The sequence below is a fragment of the Danio aesculapii genome, chromosome 17 (genome assembly GCF_903798145.1).
Source record: "Danio aesculapii chromosome 17, fDanAes4.1, whole genome shotgun sequence".
In the NCBI taxonomy this organism is placed as follows: Eukaryota; Metazoa; Chordata; class Actinopteri; order Cypriniformes; family Danionidae; genus Danio; species Danio aesculapii.
In genome coordinates, this window is record NC_079451.1 from 21496726 (window position 1) to 21517425 (window position 20700).

A 20700-nucleotide genomic window follows, 5' to 3' on the forward strand; every position below is an offset into this window, starting at 1 on the left:
CTGCTTTCTCATTGTCATAACGCCGAGGAGGAAAATGGCAACTCCAGTGTGCGTTTGCAGTCCGCAATTCAGATCGATGTTGTAGGCGCGACCATGAGCTGAACATGGGATATGTTTTATCCAGCTGTGGTGACACTGGGCGATATGCTGTAGATCTTTCCCGACATCTGCATTGCTTCTGATTTGAAGACCGGCTGTGCATCGCTGGATGAGCATTGAACATTCAGGCTGACCATTGTTATATGCAATAGTACACGTGTTGTATTTATGCTCAATATCATACATATTTATGCGCCGATAGCTTTACATAGAGCGGCTCGCCTATGAGGCTTTGATGAGTCTCTTTTTTTCTCATCTTTCAATTATTTATTACATATTTCGGATATCATCAGAAAATGAGGTAAGCTACCCATTCTGTTGACACGGCATGTACATGTGTATGTATACGCTAAAATGTATAAATCCATATAAATGTTTTATTTTGTATGTTTATATATTATGTTACTTGGCACTTGACACTCACAGACACTGGGTGTGTTTCATACCTTGCGAGCTCCCTAGACACTGACAGCATTTGGGGTGAGCTCTCAGTGATTTGATTCATCAATGAGTAGAATCTTTTGAGTCAGTTCACTAAAAGATTTGTTCACTCGTCATTATGTCAGTAGGTGGCGACTAGCGAATTTTATGTTGAAGCTTTTTATATGCAAACTATGAATCTGTGACTTAAACAAATGCTAAAATAACTATTAGTACAGTTTACGTTGTTGCAAATCTATAAATTAAGACCAAAAAAGATGTTAGTGAATATCAGTAACTTAATTATTAGCATCCAAAGAAACGAAAAATTGTTTATTAGACTGATTTATACTTCTGCGTCGAGTAATCGGCGTGACCCACAACACCTGCCTTGCGCATAGCTGTGCATTTATACTTCTGCGTGCTGTTTGTGTTGCTCTTCAATAACACTTCTGAAGTGCTAGCTGGTTGTTAAGTTCCTCTGTGTCGAGTTTCTTTGCGGATGTTTTGTTTTTTTCTGAATGCTACAATTAGCTAAAACTTGCTTATTCAGAACCAGCGGACATGCAACAACTTTAATCATAAGGTAAACACAAAACAAAAGTTTCCATCTGGAGCTCCTTCATGAGACTCGACACTTGTTAAACACTCATTCCATCGAGCTCGTGGCTCTAAGCACTGCCCACGCTCATCACCGCTTGAAGCCTACCAATCACAGAGCTTGCGATACGCGTCATTGCGACGTGTAGTTAATGTTTTGAGAGGTTAGCGTTGACATCAGCCATGGAGAGGGCTATACGACTGCACAAAGGCTGTGCTGGACAATACGCGTGCGCTTGTCGCAGAAGTTTAAATCAGCCTTTAGTCTGCTGCTTTAAATTATACATTTTTAATAAAGGATTCTGATTGGCTGTCAATATAATTATTTATCAACTATTAAAATAATTGATCTTAAAGTGATTCCAGTTGTATTGTTACTTTGTGTTATTGTTGTGGGTAGACTTACCTTTTCTTTTAGAATTCGAACGATTATTTAAACTTCATTATCAATGTTTGTCATTGTATGTGTAAAATGTGTATTGTAAAAATTAAGAATATAGAATGTACACAACCTCAGATTCATTAGCCGCATATTTAATTATTTGCTCGATAAACCATGTATTTAGAATTATGACAATACATTAAAATAATAGGCTATACAGTTTGTAATATAAAGCAGCATAAATATAAAAATAATCTCGCACATTCAAATTACAAGTGATCATAACCTTCATATCCTAATGCGGATATTATAAGTATAGTAAGATTCAGTGAGTTGAAGAATCGTTCAAAGCATTGATTCGCTGACAAACAACACTCACCAGCGATCGTTTGGACACACCCAGAAATTGATTCTTAGAAATGCTTTCTAGGTAGTCAACTTACAGGTTTTGGCACACAGCCACTGAAAGCACGAGCTGTTATGAGTGTGCAGATTCTTCACCTGGTTTCTGTACTGCTGACATCAGCAGATAGGGACAGTGTTTGAAGTGTGTGACGGTTATTCAGTGCACTGAGATGCTGAGCATAGACTCCAATGGCCATGACAAAGTTTGAATGGAACTGTCCGTGGGAATTAGCGTGAAGTGTTTTATTGAATTCATAAAGCAACCGGAGCGGTTAATGCGCGTGTCTCATTTCACCCATGCAGTGGATTTTCACTGGGTGTGTTCAGATTTCCAGATTCATGCTTTGTGATTTTAAAAAAAATATTACAAAATTAAATCACAGTAACACTGAACAGTGCACGTTATTGTATATTTGTAATCCTAAAATAAAGTAAATGAAAAGTATTTTTGGAACAGATGTTTAGTTTTGATGAATGGTATGAATGAATGGTCATTGATTGAATTGGTTGGCTGATGAAATCAAAACAGTTACATGTTTAGACAAATAGTAAACGTAGCAACATGGTTTATTCAAGTAAAATAATCAGAAATATCGCATGAATTGTCAGATGATATTACAAATATGATTTCTGTAATTCATTTTAGTCCCTTATTAAGGCAATTCACTAACTTGTGCATTAAAAATAGGCTCATATACACTTTGAGTTCCATGTAATTGCATAGAGAGGCAATTGCATGCAACATCAAGAAGATCTACATGGGTTTGTCATTATCTTCATATGAGTGCATTTATTGCCATCCTCTCTTAAAGGGATAGTACACCCCAAAATGAAAATGTGCTGTTTCAGTCCCTGGCCGTGTCCAGCTGATTGTCTTTCTCAGTACAACATTAACGATTTGTGATTCAATAATTGTAACAGTCCAACAAAAGAAAAACACTCTAAACAAAATTGCCTTCATAAACATGTGACATCACCTATTACATGGGCTACAGACTTATAATTTTCTTTATAAGACCTCAGTGTATCTTTAGGAATCTTCTTTAATGTTCTACTGAAGAATAAAGTAATCTACATCTTGGATAACCTGAGGGTGAGTAAATTAACAATAACTTTTTTTATGAACTATGCCTTTAAGTCCGCTTTCCCTTTGCTTTGTTCTGCCTCTGTCTGCACTAGAAGGAAGTCTTAAATTGTGCTGGACCGGCTTGTGTTCTTGCCAACAGGAAACTGAGGAACTGGTTGAGTGGAATGATTTATTCAACCCTTGACTCCCTCAGCAAAAAGTCTTTACTTCACAATGTAGGCTATTTTTAGTACTAGTCGTAATCATGGTAAGGGTAAAGCATTCACTCCCATGTCTGCAGGAAGCAGTGAGTGTATAAAATGAGCTCTTAATACACTCGGGGTATAAGATCTGTTGGTCTGGTGAATCGTACAGACTCAGAGACGTACGGATTGTGTTGATTTCTGCTAACAGTATTTAGAATATCCTGTTTTCGGGTAAATGTGAATGTTATAAATAACATTCATGTTCTCTTAGTTTCAGCTATGTTCAATTTGTTTGCTGTTGTTTGTGAGGATGTTTTTTGATATTTATGAGCTGAAGCAAATGTAGTTCCTGGTAGTGTTTCCTCTTGCGCAATTGATCTGAAGATGTATCAAATCCAGCTGCCTTGATTCATTCTTTCATTTTTCCATGAACCCATAGGCTCATCTGCCAGCACAAACACATTTTTTACTACAAGCGTGGCACTTTGTGTCTTATTGAGCCACAGTGTTAATGTGGTTCTTGAAAGTGTCATTATCAGCCTTTAAATTATTGCTTATCTGGAAAAATAAATGATTCACTGCACCTACTAGAAGTTTTTAACCAACACAGGCTCTTTGGAAATACGTGCTTCAGCCTACATTTTTGTGAAACCACAAAAACGTACTTTAACATTCGTTTGGCTGCAGTTTCTTAAAATGAACGCTATGGTTTGGTGTGACGCAGGGGCGTAGCAACCGGGGGAGACGGGGGGGATCCGTGCCCCTCACTTTTAGAGACAGACCATTTAGAAACGGGTGATTAATAATTATATGAACGTATAATCTCATACAGTCGTCCCCCCCACTTTTAAAATGTCCACTACACCCTTGCTGTGACGCAACATCTTTTCTTTTTTTTTTGCACTAATGATAGTTCCAGAGACTTATTATTGACTATTAAATACCTCAAAATAACTTAATGGTGTCTATGATTTGTAATCAAATACATTTGACTAGGGTGGGTATCGTTCAAATTATTTTCACACCAGTACTTTAAATTCGATACTGGATACTTTTTTCAATACCAATTTTATAAAATTAGTTTCAACAAGATTACATGCTGTAATGCATCTATTTTTTCAGTTTGTAGTTTGTTTTTTCTTTAACAGAGTCAAAATCTTAAAAGCATAAGCAAACAAAATGTAACCAAAAATAGTATGTTTACTTAAATATGAGCAATTTAAGGTGCTTTCACACCTAGACATTTGTTTCGGAACTTGTCTCGTTTGCTCAGTTAGCGCTGTTTGTTTGGCATATGTGAATCTAGCAATCACGCTCAGATCCGCACCTGAACAATCGGTCCGAAATCTTCATCTGTCATTTCATAAGGATAATTCTAGTCAGCTTTTTTTTTTTTTTAAATATCGATTGATTCAATAGATTTTTACCAAACTTGACAACTGAAATAAGACTCTGTATGAGAAAGTCTTACCTCTCGGATTTATATTTCGTGATGATGGGTGTGGGTGCACCTTTTCGCTTATAATGTCTTATTACTTATCATCATAAATTAAAATAACTATTTATGACAGCTGAGTGGAGCCCGCGGCACTCTGAAAAATAAACCCTAAATCTCTGACCAATGTGAGGAGTGTTTACTCGCACGTGACTTGTTCGAACTGTTTTGGTCTGTTTAGAAACTTTGCTGTGTTAAAGCAAACCGCACAGAGAGCAAAAATAAACATTGTAACAATTTTAATCCCTGTTTCAGAACAAAACAATTGATCTACATGTGTGAAAGCACCCTTATTGTCAGTATGTGGGATTAAAGCACATCGCTCTCGCTAATGTGCGCCCTATACTGACACTAAGGAGAAAAAAATAAACAGTTGAATAGTCATTATTTTTGTTTAACGTGTGCACAAAAGTACTCTCATAGCTTGATAATATTAGGATTGATTTACTGAAGGCATATGGACCATTTTGAGTATTTTTTTTGTTATTTTTATAGACCATTGTTGTCTATAAAGGAAGTGAGAGCTCTCGAATTTCATCTAAAATATCTTAATTTGTATTCCAAAGATGAACAAAGGTCTCGGGGGGCTTGGAACGACATGAGAGTGAGTAATTAATAACAGAATTTCCATTTTTAGGTGAACTAACCCTTTAATCTCATCAAAACAAACATTTTCTTGAAAGGAATACCAGCAGCCGTTTTGCTTCTTTTAGCCGGCTGCATGAATGAGCGCGTGTGCGTGTCGTAGAGATCATGTGGCTGTATTTCTGTGGTGGAGAGAGACTCCTTTAAGGCACAGACCGCCTTCCAATCCTTTGAGTGGATAAGAATGGATGTGAGCAGAATAAGGTGACTGGTCCATATCTGTCACATGCTTCGCTCTCTCTCTCTCTCTCTCTCTCTCTCCTGCTCTCATCCTCTCGTTTTCTTCTCCTTCACGTCCTTTTTCTGTCATACACTCCCTGTTCTAGCATTATCGTGTCTCAGAAATGAGCAAGCTCTGTGTTTTACCTAGCTGAGAGGATGAGGCATAAAATAGGCGCAGACTTTTGTCAGTCTTATCCCCCGTCCTCTTCCGTTATATTTGCGTTTCATCTGGGTATAAGGACTTTTCTTTCACATTGATGTCTTCGGAGCTTCAACTTGGCGATATGTATTCCTTTGATGACTATGGGTAAGAATCTGTCCTGTATGGATTTTATTATTACTAACTGATTCTGAGTTACTTCAAGTTCGCTTTAGGGGTAAAAAAAGCTTGTGTTTACTTCATGGATTCAAACAATCTGGGTCTTTAACTATGTTAACTTTGAGATTTTCTTCCCCAGCAGCTGTTCCCTCAGTGGAATGAGTTTATTAATCTACAAAAACATTCTTGGGTTCAATTGCTACAGAGCAGGAGTCCCAAACCCACTCCATGTTTTACTGTTGAGTCATTTAGCATTTTAGAAGAAGAAGAAGAAAAAAAGGCATGGGTTTAAATAAGAAACCAGGACACTGGGTTGGGATTTGGAGTCTTGTTTTATAGCGTTGTTAGTTTTTGTACTGCAGCTGTGTTTTGCAGACTATGTTCAGGTTGAAATTCTGTTTTATGGTGCACCATTTTAACAGTAATACATATGGATGTTGTGGATGCGCATGTAGACGAGATCTCTTTAAGATTTCCTAGATTAATGGAGACATACAGTAATACTATGAGTTTGGTGAGATGAAAATATGATGTCCCACAACTGGGAATACGTCCAGGCAGTTGACACCAGCTGGAGCTGCGTGCCATGTAGGGACAACTGTGTGGTTGAGCCCAAAAGTGGGATCTTTTGAATTTGAACGGAATCTGAAGCAAACATGTGTTCAGCAGTTTCCCTAAAGCTCTTTATTTTGCTTCAGAGACAGCATGTTGGATGGCACTGATAGTGGTGAGTGGGTATTTTAGGTAAACTAATGTTATTAGAGTCCATACGCATATAGTAACCAGGCTAAACAGATTTGTTGAAACTAGGCTGACCAAACAGCTCCTTTCTCTTTCATTGTCTCGGGCTGATTTCTTTCTATATTTGCCTCTTTAAAAAAGAGTGTAACTTAATACAGGCCTATTTTGGTTTCTGATTGCTATCACACTGGTAATTCTCAGTATTTTCCTGTAAGGATAAGGATTAGTCAGAGTGTCCCGCACCTGGTTTATCATGACCAGAGGGTGGGGGAAGGGTGCGGGACATTTGGCTTTTCCTCATAACCAAGGAAACTGCTGTCTATAGAGAAATATCAAGGCTTATCTGAGGAGTGAAGTGTTTTGTCACTCATAGAAGCTGCTTTTTCAGTTGTGATAAAAGCCTGATATTTTTTAGCCCATTTTAAGACTGTTTAATGTTTGATTTAGTCGAGTAGGGATGATGGAGAGGATGTGGTCGCAAAGGGAACTTGGTACTGTATGTAACTTACAAGTTGGACACTGCAAAAAGCCATTTTTGTATCAGTCTTGGAGTTCTTTCTTGAGCAGAGGCTGTCTTCAAGTCTATTTATGAATTGCCTTTACTTTGTCTGTTATTGTCCAGATGTATTTCTTTATACTTTATATATTTAGGAAAGCGCCGAAATGAAAACTGTGGCCCAAAACAGGAATTTTTTTGATGCACTTACAAAAACCGTAAATGCTTTCTAATAATAGTATTTTAGTAAACAATATGAAGTAATTTTGTAAGACTTTTTCAATTGAACTCAATAACTTGAATAATTTTCCCAGCACTGGTTTGGAGCTGAAAGGGCATCCGCTGCGTAAAAAAACATGCTGGAATTGTTAGCAGTTCATTCCGCTGTGGCGACCTCTGATAAAAAAGGTACTAAGCTAAAGGAAAATGAATGAATGAACTTGAGTAATACATTACAAATTTTAAAAGACACAAGCCAATAATATAACCACATTTTATTGTCAGTAAAATTGAAATGAAAGTGAACGAGTTGATTTTACCAGTGTTGGCATGACAACTTTGTAGCGCTAAGTGCACTGAAGCAGCAAGAACAAGTAAAAGCAAGAATAAGTAAATAAAAATGTCTGGTTGACATGTTATTTGAGCCTACTTTGTTTTTTCAGTGAGCATGTGCGATCCTTTGAACATACCGCTCTTGTGCAGCTATTGAAATGAATGGGTTTCATAGCACATCGCTTTCCATATCCTGTGTGAAAGCAGAGTAACAAAGTGATGACGGCTGAAGGGAGAGTGAAACCAGCATGCTGAACACTGCTGGGCAATGCTGCACAGTACAGTATTTTAGCACAGAATTTATTTGACTTCTATTTTAGGCAGCTGTTGTGAGTTTTGTTATGGCCGTAAACTGAAAATGAGTTTTGGTAGCCAAAAAGTTGGTGCATCCCTAATTTTATTTATTATATAATTTATTGTTTCAAACTGCAATAAGTTGCTTAAAATAACTAATAGTTCTGATGATTGTCTCCCTCCATAATGACCAACTATTTATTGTCTATATTTTTGTGGGTTAATACTGCACAATTCTGGAAAAATTTGACATTGCAATATTTGGTTTTGCTGCGATATATAGTCTGATTTGTATATAATTTCACCAGATGATTTGAACAGCTCTATTTGGTAAGAATTTAGTGTCTTTTTCTATAAAGTGCATATGCATACATTATAATTATTAAGCAAAATTAAATAAACAGTTAACAAACTTTATGGTTTTCTGCAGTTTCAAGTACAGAAATTGAACAATCAAATGTAAAATAGCATGGTCATCCATCACACTGTAAAAAAATTCTTGCTGCTTCAATTTTTTAGTTGAATCAAATGAGCATTTCTAAAAATATCAAGTTTAAACCTTGCATAACTTGTAAAATGTAGTTGAAACCTGGTTACTTATTAAAGTAAGTTCAAGTTACTTAAAAACATTAGCAGTCATGACTTTTTGTCAAATAATTTTTTACAGTGCATTGTGTAAATAATACTAAAAAATAATGTTTTTATCTTAAAATCTTTAATAAATAAACTAATTCTATGATGTTTCGATTGCAGATATACACATTGCGGTATCGATGCTTAAGCAATATATTGTTCAGGCAGAGGTAATACATTATGACAATTTTATCTCAGATAAATAAATCCTCCACATCCTAAATACTAGAACTGATGCTGACCAGCATTAAGTAGTCAAGCTTTAAGATCACCTTAAACTGCGAAATCTCTTGTGTCATCATTTAAAGTGGAACTGCTTTCCAGTGCTGAATCCTCCCGTTTTGTCAGTTCTTTGAAAGCCAAGCTTGTGTGATGAAATGCTGACCCAAGTTTTTTAGCATGTCGTCTTGTTTGTCTTTGAATGTGTGTCAGTGGCAGCCTGGCTGACTGTCCTTTGTGTGACATTTTCTAATAAATGTGGAGCCATCATGCGTCTGACAAAATTCATCTCAAATTTAAAAAATTATCTCTTCACTTTAGGTCAATTCTGGCACGAAGTCCGTCATCTGATTCAGGTTTTCAAAATCCAATCTGTCAAAGCATGCAGTTTTTTTTAATGTGATTTTTATATCAGCACGGTTACGTAAACATTTAAACAATTAAAATAGCTTGTTTATGGAAATAAGTCTATTCCTCCTACAATTAATCAAATATAATTATTTGAATAGTGGCTGTAGCTACTTGTTTGCCCTACAGATTTATTTTAACCAAGTTTGAAGATTTGAAAGAATAATGGAGTGATTCTAATATAAAGCATATGTTTTTCTGAGGTACATGAAATGTTATGGTATTTATGAGCTGTTTTATTGACATCTTTCTGCAGTTGAAACGCTGAATAAGTGATATCATGAAACAAGATTACGTTTCAGTAAGTTTTTCATCTCTTGTGTTGATGATCATGCATTTTTATTTTATGCAATTACTACTAGTGGTGACAACAGTGATCTTTCGTGCCACATCAAAGACTCTCAAAAATTACAGAATTTGTCATTTTTTCTGTCAGAGGTAACAAAGCAAAAATATTATTGCATTTATTCATTGGCAAATCATATATTTAAAAAGGCAGCAACACCAAAGCTCCAAAAATGCCAATTTATTAAATTTTAAAAAGTCTGACACAAAGCACTTAACATTTCGAGCACACGGCTCTTCATCAGACAGTGTTCATCCTAGTAAGGTGCTTCTTTTTGTACACTTCCGGATCACATGATCTCCTATTATCTCACAACAAGAAAAAACAAAAAAATAATATTACATCACAAAATAAAGAAAACAGAATATAACAAATAAATACAACAAAATATAGCCAAAAAACCTTTACCCAAACACCTTATTATACATTAAAGTATTATTAAAGAAAGGGACGAATATCAAACTCCTCATTTAAACCTCTTGTAGACAATGTATCTAGAGTGAAAATCCAAAAGGCTTCACGTTGTAACAGCAATTTATTATGATCTCCCGTCCTGACACTTCACAACTTCAATCCCTGTGTATTGTAGAGTGGAGACAGAATGTCTCATAACTGAGAAATGCTGCGCAACAGGACTTGTAGGATTATGATGTCGAATAGGTCATCGATGTTCAGAAATGCAGTTTTTTTAAAGGCCTACTCGTGTTACCGACATAACATAAACCACACGGGCACCGCAACACATAGATTACGTTAGCAGTCTTGCACGAAATAGTGCCTCAAATTTTGGAATTTTCAACTGTATGGGGATGTGTAAAAGTTGACGTTTTGTATGTGAAGTTGCCTTTTTGAATATATATTTAGCACTTTTTGCTGTTTGGCTGAGCACCCAGTTAAAGTGATGTGCGTGCTTTTGTACATTTTTTTCATACTTATTCATTGGCAACCACACTATCAAAGATATTTGTAAGGTTTTGGTGAGCCTGTTGGCACAGCCTGTTGGTACAGCCTGTTAGTACAGCCTGTTAGTAAGAAAATCAACAAATACTGGTATCTAAATTCACAACATGAGCGTACTTTGTCATGCTGCATTAACTGTATGATAAATATTTAATCGTGATTTGAGTGTATAGTTCAAACCTGCCAACATTTGTCTCTGAAAGTCCAGGAGACCGGGGGGGGTTAGGTTTGGGGGTGAGGTGTCTGAATAACACTGTTAAGAACTGGGTACTGTGGGTATGGTGTTAGTAACTGTACTATGAAGCGTGTTTCGAGCATCCGCTGCGATCGGATCCTATACTAATGTTGGCGACCCGGGGATTTCACAAAAATGCTGAGGACCGGGGTGGATGCTTGAAATTACAGGAGTTTTCCGGAAGAAATAACAAAATGGGAGGGTACACTCTCAGAAATAAAGGTACGCGAGCTGTCACTAGGGCGGTACATTTTCAAAAAGTACAAATTTGTACCTAAAAGGTCCATATTAATACCTCAAGGTTACATATTAGTACCTAAAAAGTTAAAAAAGTGTTCCTCTTAAAATTTTTTGGTACTAATATATACTTTTGAGGTACCAATATGGACCCTTTAAGTACAAATGTGTACCTTTTGAAAAGGTACACCCCAGTGACAGCTCGCGTACCTTTATTTCTGAGTGTAGCAGGAGATGGGTCTGAAATACAAGAGACTACCTGGAAAAACAGTGTGGCAGTATGGTATAGTCTATCAATATACTTAAAATCGAACAACAAACCATGTGACGTGATTTCAAACAAAATCAGGCCAAAGCAAAGGTCATTTGTGGTTCATTTATGTTGTTCAAACTAGCGGCTTGGCAAAAAAATATTAATTTAATTTCCTAAGAGCCTTGTTTTGTGCTAGCTTGAAACATAATTTGAACTACCAATGGACTGTGGTTATTGTGTAATATTCTACTCATTGCTTTGAGAATCTGCCTTTGAAGTAAAAACATCTTATTTCTTCTGTTCAGTCCATCAAGATCAGACATAAGTGAAAACAGGAACAAGAGGAGAGCTGCTTTATAGGAAAGTTGAAGTTGTAATTCTAATCTAAAACAAAATAGATAGTATTTTAGACATGCCCCTTATATAAAAACCAATTCAATGTCATCCATTTCAGTTAGCAATTTCACCCGTCCAATGCGAGTTCTGCAAAAAATAAATGGATTAAATTTTATTTTTGGTTATCAAAAAAAAAGTGCACCTCTAGGTTTTAACTGAGTGCTTTCTTTGCTAGAAATACTGCATTAATTGTGTGTACCAGCAGCAGTGGTAGTGTTATGAAGCACTGTGTCGTTTTCGATTGCTCTGTCACAGCTGGGTGGGGGGTTGGGCGTCATGAGGTAATCCCCCTCAGGGTTAGACAAAACAACACACATCCACTGTCAGGCCGTCCCCTTACAGCAGAAAAACCTGACCTGGGTGTTATTTAGTTAGTGGACCCTACTGTTGACCACTCGCTGTCCATGTTTCTCTTCATCGCTTCTATTTTCTCCTCACTTTGTCCCATCAGCTGAGATCATACAACCTCACAGATTGTCATTTGCCTGTTTTTTAGGTTTTTTGAGGATATGATGGGATTATGACGTTTGTAAATGCTTATTTAATCTTGGACCGGCTCCCCTAGATGATTTAAAGCTTGTTTGGTTGTAAGCGCGCATCTGTTGTACCGTACTACACCAGTTCTGTGTGTTTGAGATGAATTAAAGCCGGTTTGGTCAGACGTAGAGTAAGGATCTGTTTTGTGGATGCGTTTGAGAGATGGATGTTCATACTGTCCAGTTCTGCTTACCTCAGAGCCACAGTGACTCTGGTCTTCACACCAGTGGATGCAAAATCAGGTCAGTGGGATTTCATGTTCACATCAATGTGAGGTCCGAAAACGTTTGCACTGATTGCAGATCATGTCTGAAGATGTTTCTTTTGGCTTGAGGAAATGTCAGCAGTTTCCATTTGTTTATGTTTAGATCTGGAACGAACTGAACGAAAGTGTTTGTGTATACAATATAAAGCTCTTTCACACAACCAATCCATCTTAACTGGTTTTGGCTTCAGGACGTCCAAGAAGAGAACTCATAATATAAAAATGGTATATCATACACAGATAAGTCCTTAAGGTTTACCTTCACAAATTTTCAACCTGCTTTGTAGTGTTACACTTGGTAGTACTATGAACAAATGAAAAACTATGAGTAAATGAACAACGTTTACTCTTACTTCGTGTTTCCTGGACCGAGAACTATTTATTTGATATAAATTATATCATCTGGCGGACTTTTGTCAAAGCAACAGATTTTACTTCCGCATTTCTGTATCCCCGCCTGTGGACACACGGAAAAAATTGGCCGTGATTTCAATGGTAAAAAAAGGTTAGCTATAAGTTTTCTTAGTATATACTTTGAATAAGCATAAATTGACTTTCCCAGAATTCCCTGCATGACACTTCCCTATTTATGTTGTTTTGTTGGCATTACTGTAGTTCTATTTAGTTTTTTCTCTTCAGTTATGTAAGTTAAATGTTAGATCTAATGTTGATAAATAATGTTTATTGTAGAGATGTCTCGATCAGGTTTTTTAGCCCTCGAGTCTGACTCCAAGTCAATGATCAATGATGATAATTTTTTTATTTCTGCAAGTCTATAAGACTAATTTGAGTTAATATTTAGGTTATTCACTAAAATATATAATTATATCATTTATGGAGCTGAATACAGTAAATATTCTGTATAAAAAGATCGAATAAACCAATGCAAAACAATCTAGTCTTTATGAACAAATGATTTACTGATGATACTGCAGTAGAATATTTGTCTTTTAATAGGCATGATGTGTACAAGATAGAGAGGGTATGAAGAGTTAATTGTTGGTTTTGAAATCGAAATTTGTCCAATAATAAACCCGAAACACACGTGGTTGTTGTCATGCGATGAATCTAGCCAGTTGCGTAATATCGGTTCATCGCAGGTCCTGCAGTCGCTCTTCAGATGCTGCACAGGCTGAATCAGTCGTCTGATCTCGGAGCGCTGTCACGGTACGTTGATGCCACATGTGACAGTCACGTGGCGTCGGCGCAGCATCAATCTGGACAAAATTTCTAACCAGCATGCACCTCTTAAAGACAGATTTCGATCGATCTGCGCAGCACTGAATGAAGTCGAACGCACCTTATGCCTATAACTGGAGGCTTCATTTAAATGTAGTTAATCGAAAACTGTGTGACTTGGCTGATAGCGCCCCCAGTGGTAAACATTTGAACAAAACTCTGTTTTTTACTGGATCCAGAATCAGATAAATTTGTAAGAAAGAGTAGTAGTATCTTATCGACCTAATTAACAAGGCCAGCCCATTATTAAAATCTCACATTATACAGACACTTCATATTTAGATGTCATATTTTCAGTAAAACATTAGCCCTTTTTTTGTATGCTTTATGGAGTGTTTGTAACCTTTACACTGTTTTACAGACAGTTTACTAAGTGGAGTTTTGAGAGAGTCATTTTACTGAAGCACTTTGTTCAGTTGATTCGAAGCTTTAAAAACATTGTTTCTCCAATCATTGTTGATACCATTGTGACCCTTATTACCCATACCATTGTTTATTATAAGATAAATTGATAAAAGATGTGTTATTCACTTCTCCTACTGTATAGGCAGTCTATCTTTCTTGAAAGCCAATTTTCTTTAAAGCACCCCTTTGAGACCAAACATTAAAATCGATTAATATTAAATAAATTAAATATATTTTCTTAAAAGCCAGTTTCTTCAAAGTACCCCTCTGAGACCAAACATTAAACCTGATTAATATTTAATATATTAAATAAATAATAATTTTGTGGATGCCACAATTCATGTATATCCTTGTTTCAAGTGAATCGATATTTAATATAGTCTGTCCTTTTTTGTTACCTTTATAGTTTTGTTTATGCTTTTCAATGATGTCACAATGCACTAAACTTGTTCATAAATTTGTTACCACTTCTGTTCATATTCCTTTATTGTTTTACTGGCTTAGACTAAATGAATTTAGTCTGTGACAATTGAATGAGATAAATACCAAAGTGCTGGTTTGATGTGAAGAGATGCATATATGAGATGTGTTTTATCCTCTCTTTTAAAAGTTAATACTTTTTACCTGTTCAATAAGCACTTTAATTAATTTAAATGCTCTTGTCAGTTTATTTATTTTTTTAATTTAATTGTTCACTCTGCACTTAATTATTCTAAAATGGTATTTTAATTTTATTTAATTTTATTGTACTAATCAATATGCATTTAATTAATTTAAAATGCTCATCTTTTTTTTTACTGTTCAATATGCACATAATTCAACAAAAATGCTCGTCATTTATTTTTTTTTACTGTTCAATATGCACATAATTCAACAAAAATGCTCGTCATTTATTTTATTTTATTGTTCAATATGCACATAATTCAACAAAAATGCTCGTCTTTTATTTTATTTTATTGTTTAATATGCACATAATTCAACAAAAATGCTTGTTATTTATTTTTTTTTTATTTAAATTTATTTTTCAATGTGCACTTAATTCATCCCAAATGGTCTTTTTATTTTATTTCATTTGTACTAATTAATATGCAACTAATCTGAAATGGTTATCATTTTATTTTATTTTATTTTACAGTTCAATATACATTTAACTCATCAAAAATGCTCCTTTCATTTTATTTTATTTTATTCATTCATTCATTTTTCCTTTGGCTTAGTTTCTGATTTATCAGAGGTCGCCACAGCGAAATGAACCACCTATTTAATTTAATTTCATTCATTCATTCATTTATTCATTCATTTATTCATTTTTCTTTGGCTTAGTCTCTGATTTATCAGAGGTCGCCACAGTGGAATGAACCACCTGTTTTATTTAATTAAATTTTATTTCATTCATTCATTCATTCATTCATTCATTCGTTTGTTCGTTCATTTTCCTTTGGCTTAGTCTCTTATTTATCAGAGGTCACCACAGTGGAATGAACCACCTATTTAATTTAATTTGATTTCATTCATTCATTCATTCATTCATTCATTCATTCATTTGTTCATTTTCCTTTGGCTTAGTCTCTAAATTTATCAGAGGTCACCACAGCAGAATGAACCACCTATTTTATTTTATTTCATTCATTCATTCGTTCATTTTCCTTTGGCTTAGTCTCTAATTCATCAGATGTTGCCACAGTGTAATGAACCACTTATTTTATTTTAATTAATTTTATTTTATTCATTCATTCATTCATTCATTCATTCATTCATTCATTCATTCGTTTGTTTGTTCGTTTGTTCATTTTCCTTTGGCTTAGTCTCTGAATTATCAGATGTCACTACAGCAGAATGAACCACCTATTTTATTTTATTTCATTCATTCATTCATTCGTTCATTTTCCTTTGGCTTAGTCTCTAATTCATCAGATGTTGCCACAGTGTAATGAACCACTTATTTTATTTTAATTAATTTTATTTTATTCATTCATTCATTCATTCATTCATTCATTCATTCATTCATTCGTTTGTTTGTTCGTTTGTTCATTTTCCTTTGGCTTAGTCTCTGAATTATCAGATGTCACTACAGCAGAATGAACCACCTATTTTATTTTATTTCATTCATTCGTTCATTTTCCTTTGGCTTAGTCTCTGATTTATCAGATGTTGCCACAGTGTAATGAACCACCTATTTTGTTCTATTTTATTTTAATTTATTTAATTTTTTTAATCCTCTGCAACCCAGTGCGATGCATTTGAAGCATTTGCACCACAAACGATGCTCACTAATGAATTATTATGGAGGGCTGTGGTTCATGTGGAAACTCGGTGAAGATGTTCTGTGAGGGCGCATGTTTAATTTATGCCGTTATTAAAGAAAGAGATGCTGCGGGGTAGATGTTCGCTTTCGGGCCAGTGGCTCCCATGAAGAGATGTGTAGAGTGTTTCTGCAGTACCTCCAGCAGTAAAACACAAGACATGCATCAGCTCTCGGCCCAGCCTTCTCCAGCTTTATTGTGAACATTCTTTCAACATTATCTTCCTCTCATATGACAGATAAGGCTTTATTTTCTCCCCAAAAGCCATATGTGAAATTAGCAAGATTTACCCTAAATATATCTCCTTGAGAACGGTTAAACGTAGGCTTTATTTGAAAGCGTGCAGCTTAGAGAATGGCAGCAATGTTCAGGATGAATCTAGCATTATAAACCTCGTAGCACTGCCTGAAACATTTAGCTGAGTACTTAAGCACATTATTTCAGAGGCAAAAAAGACCATTAGGCCATCTCCTCTGCTTTCTACTATTGTAGCTTTGGCATATGTGTGTGTGTGTGTTTGTGTGTGTATGGATTTGGCCTTTGGGGGAAGGGAAAGTTCCACATACAATATTGAAGTGAAGTGATGTGCTTTAGGAGCTGACACACATTCATGTTTGTGGTGTGTGGACACATTATTTCGTAAATGCCACTGAATAAATCAAGTTGCATTTTAGTAGTTATTTTCATCATGGCAGCAGCAGTTATATAATCTAGCAGGCAAATTATTATACTTTTTTATTTGTTTGTGTATGATAAAAAATAATACAAGTCTGGAAAACTTTTTAACATTTTATGCTAAACTACACACTAGGGCTGTGCGATTTGGAGAAAATATCTAATTGCCATTTATTATTTTTTTATAGCAGATATTGTGATTTTGATTTGATTTAACTTTGTAGTCAAGCTTCAGCTCAGTAATCTGTATTGTAGCTTCTTACTGCTAAAAGGAGGTGAGTGGAACTGAAAAGATTTCATTTTGTATTAGCAAACAACTCTGAAATTGTACTTAGCTTGCTGCTAGATTGAGTGTCACTGGCAATACTTTATGTTGACTTTTTAGCAAGACTCTCCTCGTATAGCCGCCTGTGGTGCTTTTTTAGGTGCTGGTTGTTGTATTTCCTCGTGCCGTGGCAACATTTCTGCGACAGCTCTTACATATGACCTGCTTTTGTTCAGTGTTTGTGACTTTCTTCTATATGAATTTGTCTATTAATGCTTATTAAAGCAGCAGATGCCATCATCCCACTCGTTCACACTTTCCTGTTTCATTGTGGGCGTTCTGCATAGTTCAGTTGCACAATTCTGATTGGGCAGAATGAAAGTGTGCTCACTCAATTGGCTAGTAAGACTGTCACACACAGACAGCAGTCACGCATTTGCTGTGGGTGGGGGAAGGTTAATAATATATATTTCATATCGCAGCCTCTTGCGATTAGCTAATCGCAATGTTTCAAATCGCGATTGCAATTAGATTTTGATTAATCGCACAGCCTTACTACGAACAATTATTACTTATAATGTTTATATTTCCATAATTTATGGTTCTAGCTTCAGGTCTATCAAGATAAATACGTGTGTGTATGCATGTGTGAGATATTTTTCTCATTGTAACTCTCTTGGTTGGTCTTTTGTCAATAGTTTATCATCAAATGTGTTGATATTGGAACAAAATTTAGCCAAAAAAAATTAACCTAAAAAAATAAAAATTAATCAACACTTATTTGATTTTGCATGCAATTTTTATTTTTACACCGGAAAGGGTTAAGACTACATTTTATGACACATTTTATGCCATATTTATTAAAAGTAAACCTAAAAGTATTTTCGAATGATTCAACAAATATTAAACTAATAACATACACAATAGAAAAAAGAATATAACACAAACATTAATGCACACATTTAACACACATAGCATATGTTTTAAATTAGCTGTATTTTCAATGAAACAAATAAATCGAAGAGACTTCTTTAAAAAACGTATTAAAAAATCTTGCTGTCGCCAGATTTTTTAACTGTAATACATTTTAAAATCAATTATTTTATCAAATGAGCCTTTATAGTCACTACAGTACAGTTCAGATAGTTTAGTTTAGTTGTTGTTAACCTATAGAAGGTCTGACGATTGCTAAGCCTGCCACAACAATCAATATATCGACTTATCACACAACACATAGACATGACCTCAATCATTTTTGGTGATGCAATATATATCGCCCATACAGAAAACCCAATTCTAGAAACATTTCAGCTGATTGTGCTACATCTTTATCTCTGTTTGAACTGTTAGTATCAGTATGTTTATAAAACACTATAGTATTTACTATAAATTATAGTATATTTTAATGTCGGTGTCTGACAACTGAAAATAGATCTGGTAGCAGATATCGCATCCTCTGTTACTTTTTACCTTGCACTTTTTTGTTAACGTTTATTATTGTTTATTTAGGATATGCGTTTTCACATTCTGATCCCAATGGCTAATTATTAAATTGTTAAAATGACTATAATTATTCTTAAGAATAAAATATTAAGTGTTCTTTGGAAGAGTGGACTTGTATTGTGATGATATTATATTTCATTCTGGCATTTTTTAATGAGTGACATAAAATGGTCTTAAAATAAGAATATCTTTTACTGCATTATATTTTGGTGCAATAAATCGCACAACAAAAACAGATATCGTGACAGGTCTAACGATTGGCTGTTGGTCTGATTATGAAGAAGATCATTTTGTTCCTCGATGCTCAGTGGCATTTACTCACTGTGTGTTGAGATTACTGTGTTGCAGGAGGCTTTAAATCCTCTGTAATTCAGATCGCAGCCCAGATCTTGCTGCAAGTCAGTCTGTAATCCAGCTTGTTAGGCCTCAGATGCTCCCTGTGAGTGGGAATGTTTCCTCACAGGCAGAGATTTAGAGCGGTTCCCACCCTTCCCAAAATGATTACTGGGTTACAAGCTAAAAAAATGCCTCCCCAGTTTCCGACAAACTCTCATTTGTTTCAGCTCCATCCTCCCACACTCTAATAACAGGGGACTTCCATATTTTACTTGCTTTAGAAACATTTACAGGGCTCACTTTGTGTAGCATTTTTGCTATAAGCTGAAAATAACCCTGACTGTAATTTCACGTTTGCTGCTGTTGAGTATCAAAGTTTCATCCCCTTCAAAATATTTGCATGTCTTACTTTAACCTGCATATTAATCTCTAACTAGGTGCTACATGGAGATTAGAATTAGAGAACGATTTAAAACACTTTGTTAATTTTTAATTCAAAAAATAAAATATATTAAGTGCATTTGCACTGAAATTAATCATTTGTTACAATGTACGTATTGTGTAAATATATGTTTTTACATTGTTCTTATGATTGATTAAATAGATGCATGTAATTATATATTGTAATTAATTTCTGTAATTTTTTAATTACACTTTTGACCATCCCTTACATGCACCTATAATGACACCAAAACTGTCTACCCATGTCCCGCCTCAAGAGCACCAGAAGTGTTCTTCAATACACTATAAACATAGTAAGTACATTGTATTTATTTAAAATTCAAGTATATAGTAGTTAAGGCCGGCGACGCAGTGGAGCAGTAGGTAGTGCTGTCACCTCACAGCAAAAGGTCGCTGGTTCGAGCCTCGGCTGGGTCAGTAGACGTTTCTGTGTGGAGTTTGCATGTTCTCCCTGCATTTGCGTGGGTTTCCTTGGGGTGCTCCGGTTTCCCCCACAGTCCAAAGACATGTGGTACAGGTACAGGCTAAATTGTCCGTAGTGTATGAATGTGAATGAGTGTGTGATGTTTACTAGAGATGGATTGTGGCCAGAAGGGCGTCCGATGCGTAAAAATGTGCTGGATAAGTTGGCGGTTCATTCCACTGTGGCGACCCCAGATTAATAAAGGGACTAAGCAGAAAAGAAAATGAATGAAAGAATGAATGAGTAGTTAAGACCACTTAATATAAAGTGGGACCTAAAAGTGTAATCTTTATCAATCAGTACATTTAGTGGTGGCTGTACCATATTGATAGAACAGTGTTTTACAAAACAATCCACTTTAACAGAAGCCCTTTATTTGGTGGGAAACCCTATAGTGATTGGAACATGAAGAATGATTACAACTAAAATACTGTATGTGAAGTTGCCAAAGTCAAAAATTAGTATGAAGTGTAAAGCACCTTGCTTTGAATACCTTCAGCTCATCTCTATAGTCTCCGCTGTGATCTTGATCAGCTTTTCTTCAGCCTCTTCCACAGTACACTGGCTGGAGTGTTTCTTAACCATAGCCTTGTCACCAAGGACGTTACATGGACAGTC

At 35.5% G+C, this 20700-nt stretch overlaps 1 protein-coding gene across 5 annotated transcripts in view; it reads left to right on the forward strand.

Moving 5' to 3' along the window:
* Nucleotides 1-20700, forward strand: part of evla (Enah/Vasp-like a) — a 69179-nt gene continuing 48479 nt past the window's right edge. For 4 of the 5 annotated variants that reach the window (XM_056476503.1, XM_056476504.1, XM_056476509.1 and 1 more), the window contains exon 1: nt 5610-5847. In XM_056476503.1, the coding sequence (XP_056332478.1) occupies nt 5798-5847 (50 nt within the window). In that variant the 5' untranslated portion in view covers nt 5610-5797. Of the gene's footprint in view, nt 401-5609; nt 5848-20700 lie in introns of those variants that run through there. The other variant, XM_056476507.1, reaches the window with a different exon arrangement.